Below are 8,241 nucleotides of genomic sequence, written 5' to 3' on the forward strand. Positions count from 1 at the left end.
CAATTAACATTATCAACGTAAACATTATCCGCATAGAATGTAACGTGACCTCGAGCGCATACAGTAATGACAAGCGTGTGCATACAATATACGAATTTTCTCCGAACGTGGCATCAGGATATAAGATCTCGGAAACACCGAGGCAGATCATTTATCTGCCGATCACCGCACGGAGCATTTCGGATTTGACGATACGCGTCGTCGATCAGCACGGACGATTGCTTAATTTTCGAGGAGAAGAAATCACCGTCAGATTGCACGTATGTCGACTACGACGATAACGCTTGTGTAGACGCAGCGTGAGATGCTCGTATTGAACGGGCACGTAAAAGATAACACATCGTTTACAAAACCGACATTTAGTAGTAAATTTCAATCAAGAAAAGAAGTTTGCACTGAGAAAAAGAAACTTACCGCATCAAACGTTGCATTTCTTCAATCTTTGGGATTCGCAGTACGACAATGACGGACATTTTAAACATCGAGAATGAGCCGATCTTCGATGATCGTATCATCAAGATTGAGACTCACACGTACAATCCATTTGCTAATACAACGTTTGATCACAGTGATGAGATAAGAATACCTATACAACATCAGGATTTATACACGTTACCGTCTAAAAGTTTTCTATACATCGAGGGAAAAGTTACGATAAAAAAAACAGTTACGGGATCTAGTGTGACATTGGGGAATAATTGCATCGCGTTTATGTTTGATGAAATTCGATATGAACTTGATGGTGTAGAGATTGATCGTAACAGAAACGTTGGAATAACCAGCACGCTCAAGAATTATATAACCATGTCAACTAACAGAACCAAAATTGCAAATAACGCTGGTTGGGATCCGTGCTATCATGTGAATGGATACTTTAATTTTTGTGTGCCACTTAACATGCTATTGGGATTTTGCGAAGATTATAAACGCGTGGTGATTAACGCTCGTCATGAGTTGATCTTGATACGCGCACGCAACGATAATAATTGTCTAGTCGGCGATCCAGCGCAGGAACCAGAAATTGAATTATTCAAAGTACAATGGCGAATACCGCATGTGCTGTTGAATGAGAGAAATAAACTGTCGATGCTGCGTGCTCTGGAAAGCAGGCGATACTCAGCATGGCTTTTCGTTCATGGGATCTGTATGAGTTTCCATTATTGCAACGCACAACCAAACATACATGGGCTATCAAGACCGCTACTCAGCTCGAGAAGCCGCGTTACGTCGTCTTCGCTCTGCAGGCTGGTCGGAAGAACGTCATGCTTGAAGACGCGAGTCGATTCAATGATTGTAAACTGACAAATGTAAAACTGTATCTGAACTCGGAATGTTATCCGTATAACGATATGAATCTGGATTTCGATAAAAACAGATAGTCAATTCTGTATGATATGTATACACGTTTCTGTGAAAACTATTATGGGTATGATAATCTTGAGCCGAATCTATCTGTCGCGAATTTTCGATAAAAAAGTCCGTTTGTGATTATCGATTGCTCTCGACAAAACGAATCGATTAAGAGTGCAACTGTAGATGTGCGTATAGAATTTGACTACAAAGAGAACGTACCCGCGAGCACCACCGCGTACTGTCTCATCATACACGATCGCATAGTTCAGTACAATCCGTTGATCAACGTTGTGCGCAAAATTACCTAAGATGACGACGACGACACTACCACACTTTTCTCCAGAAAAATACATTTGAGACGATATAAGAATGTATAGCGCATTGATGTGGATCAGTCTTCTCAACGATAACAGTCATGTCTGTACCAACGTTTGTGGATCTGCAAGGTTTCATCGTCAGGGGAAGCTTTGTCGTGAAGGAATTTGCCTCTCTCAAAAATGGCGTCGAACTCTCACATTACATTTTTCAACATCCCATGCCGTGGCATCAACTTAGCAACGCTGACAAGTGCTTGGCATCGTGGTTGCTTACGCATCATCATGGAATATCATGGGAGGGTGGAATGATTCCGTACAGAATTCCTAAAAACTTGATTACAGCAGCGCTGATGAGGAATGAAATAACACTCGTCATGTACGTTAAGGGATGTGAGAAACGAGAATGGTTGTTAGACTTGCTTCTGGACGAGGACGCTAATGTCGAAAATATCGAGGTACATTACGAAGATATAAAACCTCTAAATAAAATGGATGTTACGCATACTTTATGTTGTCGGAATCATGTGAACAATTGCGCTTTATGTATGCGCAGAATGTATTTAAACTGTATAATTGGTGATTTAATAATAAAAAATAAAAAAATAAAATATATACAATCTTTTACTTTACTTTATTTTTCCCAACATATTTCCCTTTCTTTTTTCTCCCTTTAATAAAAACTACATTTAACAAATTAAATTAGTTTTATATATCAGGATAATTGGTAGGAGATAGGAATAATTCTTAAATAATTTTTAACATTTATACAAAAACATATTTGTTTATTAATTATGTAAAGCATCATATACAATATTGTCGGATGCATAAGTTACTAGTTCGCATTCTATGATACAAGTTTTATCGTAATTTTCATTCAGCATTTTTATAGCATTATACTTATTAGTAACATAATTTTGACGCAAAATAGTAATAAACTTCTTATATTTATTGCTTACACTATAAGTATTTTGATATAATTGATTATATACAGATTCAACGCAGTGTTCGAGATTTAAGTAAAAATTGTACAGTTGATGGTTTCATATATATACAGGTATTATATAATGTTAACTTTACAATATCTCCATCGCATATTTTTACAATTTCTACAACTAGATCATGAATCGTAAGTTTCGACGAAGACTTACAATTATTTGGCCGCACGAGTCGCTCGATATCCATACGTCTTTCAATGAATATTTGCCATGTTATATATGGCAAAATTAGCTGATTTCCCTTGTTGTCGCCAAGAATCATCTCCACAAAAGGTTCAGACCCCACGCTGATCCCCATTTCCAAGTACTGGTATCCTGTAGTGGTCAAAGCAAACCTCTTCCCTAGGATACGTGGAGTATGGCGCGGCTGTGATTTTCTGTAAAAAAGAATAAAGCAAGTTATAGAAAAAAATTTTTTTAATATAGAAAATAAATATTATGAATTTAAAAATTATAAATACTTACGGTTTATCATGAGTTCCATTTTCCTGGTTTGGAACGTAACAGTTCATCTTGTACGTTTTTCAAAAATCTTCCACCGATCGACTCAAGCAGCCAACATTGTCGAGAACCGTCCGTCTGGTATAGAGCGACTGATGTTGGAGCTTTGCTGTCCGTCTTGTAATGAGTGACTGTAGTGAAATGATGCTGGAGCTCTTATTTTTATACTGTACACCCCTCCACATTTCTTAATAATAGTAATGGCGACTATTATTAAGAAATGTATGTTTTTTTTACTTTATTTTATTTTTAATTTTTTTCTTAATTTTTTTTTTTTAAGGTGTGCAGACAGGACACATATTGCATGGAATTATAATATACATTGGTTTACGACAATTGGAGCAGTATTTGCCGCTAATTGCCGTAAACCTGTCCGTAAGGTGTTGACGGACGGCGAAAAAATGGTGTACGTTTGCGACCATCAATTCCGTCATGCATTTGGCACACGCAATATATGCGCCTGTACCGTACGTTTCCTCTGTTTTACAAAAAGAATAAATGGCGCAATGTCTTGTTTCATGGTTTATTGCTTGGACTTGTCTAATAGTGATATGTCTTTCTACAGATTCTTCAAAATCGTCACTACAGTCACTTAAATACTGACTGTCTTCCGAAAGTACGCTCTCGTGATCCTCTTCTTCAAAATTAATATCTGCTAAGTCTTCTTCGAAAATATCTCCCATTTCCATAACGTTTTCAATATCCATTTCCTGGTGGATAATAACTGCCGCGTTTCTTACTCGATTGTCTTCATCATTACTTACAATTTCTTCATTATTTACAATATTTACACCCATATTTACATTATCATCCCTATTTACATTATCATCCCTATTTACATTATCACACATTTCTTCTTCGTCGTCGTCTGCAATGTCTATGACTTCGATAACATCTTCCTCAACGTCAATAATTTCGATATCATCTTCAATGATATCGATAACTTCAATTTCCATATCAGCCATTTTGTGATATTTCACTTGCTCCACAAATCGCACTTGAAATATTTGCTACTGCACACAGACTTACAGACAAACTATTTTGCAAACTTACTCAGACACAGACTTGAAAACGTCTAAGGGATGCACGAAGAATTTCGCCTATATATACTTATGCTATTTGTAAGTCGCATGATCTTTGAAAAGAATTTTAGAAAAAGGGAAAGCTGAGATTTAACATGTTGTGACACGTTCAATTGTATCAAAGAAATTTTTTAGGTATAATATTAAACGCAGACTACAGTATCCGCATGTTATTTTATTTTATTTTATTTTATTTATTTATTTATTTAAATATTTTTATGTTTATAAAATCTAGCAGCTTGATATCGGCGCTCGCTAGCAGCCAAGATAACGGCGCTGCTTATACGAATAGTGTAGTGGGGAGTGAGGTCCGAGGCGCGCATAAACGGTCGGACACAGTTCCATAGTAGGGAAGAGAGAAAGAGAAAGCAAACTCTAACTGGGGTGGAATATACGTAATATAATTTTTATTATTTAATTATTTATAATTTAAATTAGAGTATATATGCATATGTAATTTAACTCAAATTATAAATAATCAAATAAAAATTACATTACATATATAAAATAATAATAAAGTCTCTTTACCTGAGCGGCGGCGGCAACCCCTGAGCACAAAGGACTTTCAAAAACATGTTGAGACAAGTTTCTTATTTGTTAGAAAAACAATAAATAAAAGAATTTTGAAATTTATAATAGAGACATTTGTTAAAAAAAAATAATAAACAAAGAAAGTTCGAAATTAATGACAGTGTCATTTGGTATAGAGAAACAATTAACAAAGAAAGTTCGAAATTTATGACAGGGTAATTTGTTAAAAAGAAACAATAAACAAAAGAAAGTTTGAGATTTATAACAGAGACATTTGTTAAAAAGAAACAATAAACAAAAGAAAAATTTATTAACTTGAAATTTAGGTGACAAGTTAGCCCCACCCCTTCCCGATAAATTAATTGATACCCTTCCTTTCGCGATAGATTAATTAATCCCCTTGATTAATTTCCTCGATTAATACTCCCCCTCTATTAATTACCCTCTCCACACTTAATTAATCACCCTCCCCTCTATTAATTAACCTCTTTTCTTCGATTAATTACCCTCTTCCTTACAATTAAATACCCTCTCCCTCAAATAATTACCCTCTCCTCCTCGTTTTATTACCCTCTCCCCTACAATTAAATATCCTCTCTCCTCAATTAATTACCCTCCCCTCTATTAATTACCCTTTCCTCCTTGATTAAATCCCCTCTCCCTCTCAATTAATTACCCTCCCCTCGATTAATTACCCTCCCCTTATGCCCACTCCAACTTGAGTCAGAACCGGCCTAGTACAACTACTATTATCAAAGAAATTAAAAGTAACAGTTTAATATATAAATGTTATATATTATTCGAAGTTAATTATCTCATTGTTAGTATATGTTTTATTGGAACTTTTTTCAGAAAGAATAAATGAAGAGTCAACATTAGATGAAAATAGCAATATTAACGAGTTTGAAACACCTTCTAAAAAAAAGACCTAGAAATAAAGCAAATAAAGTTTGGAATGACGTTGACGAAGTGTTAATAAATGCTGTGATGAAAAATCCATGTTTGTGGGATCATACCATTTCTGTGAAGCTTAGAAATCCATTAACTGTAAAAGAAGTATGGCTGAAAGTAGCAAAAGAATTAGATGGCAATATTGATTTTAATTTTATAAAAATAAATTTCCTCTATTATAAAAATATATTTTATTAAATACATATTTTTTCAGATAAATTTGAGGCAGAGGAGATAAAGAAACGTTGGCGAAATCTTAGAGATTCTTACAAGAAAGCAAGAAAAAAGATAACTGCTTATATACCTAGTGGCTCAGCAGCATCTGCATCAAACAACGAAGACAGTTTTCGATTTTATGATCAAATGAATTTTTTGTACGACTCATTGAATTCTAGACCGTAAGTATATGAGTTTAAAGATAATATTTAAACAAGAATAAATTATAATATAACTTTAAATTATATTAATAAAAAAATCTTTATTTTAATATTGCAGTACAAAAAGTAATATTTTACAAGATTTTGATTTCAACGAAGTAAGCAACTCCGATGCACTTTCTGCTACAAATGAACAACCCATTGACATGGAATCTATTGGTGAAACAGAAATAGATAGCAACTCATTTGATCATAACCAGTTAACAAAGCACACCAAACGTAAGCGATTGGATTTGGATTCAGCTGGTCAAAATACATAAGGATTGACTGATTATATAGTCTGGTCCGCCAGACCAACATTAAAAAAAATTTTTTTTTTTTGAGGTTAGGAAATGCAAGCTAACTTTGCAATTTTGACTTTGGATTTGTATTCAGCGAATCAAAATACATAAGGACTGACTAGTCTAGTCCGCCGGACCAACCTTTTTTTTATGTGTCTGTGTTATTTTATAATTCCGCCGGACAGAACATTCTATTGTTCTTTATGGTATCCGAATTAAACGATTAAAACTTTATCTGAATATGGATACTTTCCTATATTATCTTATCTGGTTATCTTATTGAATAAAAAAATTACGACTTAAAGTCTATACAAATTATTCAGATAATTCTATATTCAGATAAAGTTTTAATCGTTTGATTCAGACACGATAAAGAATGATAAAATGTTATGTTTGCAAAATTGCGAAATAATTTTTCCCTGTTTAAAATATCTCCAATTATATAGACAATGATAGAAAACTATTATAGTATATAACATATTTTTAATAAAAACGTATAGGGACAATTTCAGATTAATTTATATAGACTTTACGTCATAATTTTTATATTCAGTAAGATAGCCATATAAATTGTATAGGAAAATACTCATATTTAGATAAAGATTTAATCGTTTAATTTAGATACGATAAAATACGATAGAACTTTATGTCCGCCGAAATGGTAATATATTTGATAGAAACATATAAGAACAATTTCAGATTAATTCATATAGAGTTTTATAAACCTTGAATCGTAAATTTCATATTTAGTCCAATAAGTAGATAAGATCATATAGAAAAATAATCGTATTCAGATAAAGTTTTAATCGTTTATTTCAGATACGATAAGAAACGATAGAACTTTATGTCCGCCGAAATTGGAATACATCTGATAGAAACGTATAGGAACAATTTCAGAATAATTCATATAGAGTCTTATAGACCTTGAATCGTAATTTTCATATTCAATACGATAAGTAGATAGGATCATATAGAAAAGTAGTCGTATTCAGATAAAGTTTAATCGTTTATTTCAGATACGATAAGAAACGATAGAATTTTATAACTTTTCTATCTGACAAGAAATCTAGTGTCCGATAGAAACTATAAATTCAGATAAAATTATATTAAATTTCTATCAAATTTCTATATGTTTCTATCAGTTTCTATCGTACTTTTTGAATGGGAAAGTTAGCTCATATTTTTTAACTTAAAAAAAATTTTTTTGTTAGGAAATACGAGCTAACTTTGCAATTCTGATCTTAGATTCGAATTCAGCGGATCAAAATACATAAGAGTTGACTAATCTGATCCACCGGACCAACCACTTTTTTGTGTGCCTGTGTTATTAATAATAATTATTTATAATTTAATGAAATACATTTATAATATTTCAGGTACAAGAAAACAATCAGCTGATACTCAATTTAAACAAAGCGTTGCACAAATTTTATCAGAGTGCAATAAACGAGATAATGATGGTATTGAAGGCTTTCTAATGCAGCTGGTTAAAATTATGAAAAAATTACCTTATAGAGATAGAAGAATACTTCAAATAGATATTATGAATTTAGCATATAAAGCTGAAGAAAAGGCAGGGATTTTATAACAAATACTTTAATACAAACTTTTTATTTATTTTAAATTAGTTACAAGACAAATTTGCAATACTTAAGGGGATACTACCCAGTGAACACAGTAATATAGCAGCAGTGTAACAACAATGTAACCGAATATAACAGGTTACGTTACTCTGAAATTACACGTAACTTACATGTAAGTTACAATTTCCGACTCAGCAATATAACATGTTA

At 33.0% G+C, this 8,241-nt stretch overlaps 2 protein-coding genes across 2 annotated transcripts; both read left to right on the plus strand.

Annotated features, from left to right (window-relative positions):
* Nucleotides 1-462: 462 nt before the first annotated feature.
* Nucleotides 463-1,302, plus strand: LOC118646548. The gene has a single exon (XM_036289674.1). The coding sequence runs from the start codon at nt 463-465 to the stop codon at nt 1,300-1,302; it is 840 nt and encodes a 279-aa protein (XP_036145567.1).
* Nucleotides 1,303-5,766: 4,464 nt separating this feature from the next.
* LOC118646553 lies at nt 5,767-8,036 on the plus strand. The gene is made up of 4 exons (XM_036289680.1): nt 5,767-5,866; nt 5,945-6,128; nt 6,235-6,386; nt 7,825-8,036. The coding sequence occupies exons 1-4, from the start codon at nt 5,767-5,769 to the stop codon at nt 8,034-8,036; spliced, it is 648 nt and encodes a 215-aa protein (XP_036145573.1).
* The last annotated feature ends 205 nt before the right edge of the window (nt 8,037-8,241 follow it).

This window comes from Monomorium pharaonis, chromosome 1, assembly GCF_013373865.1.
Source record: "Monomorium pharaonis isolate MP-MQ-018 chromosome 1, ASM1337386v2, whole genome shotgun sequence".
NCBI lineage: Eukaryota > Metazoa > Arthropoda > Insecta > Hymenoptera > Formicidae > Monomorium > Monomorium pharaonis.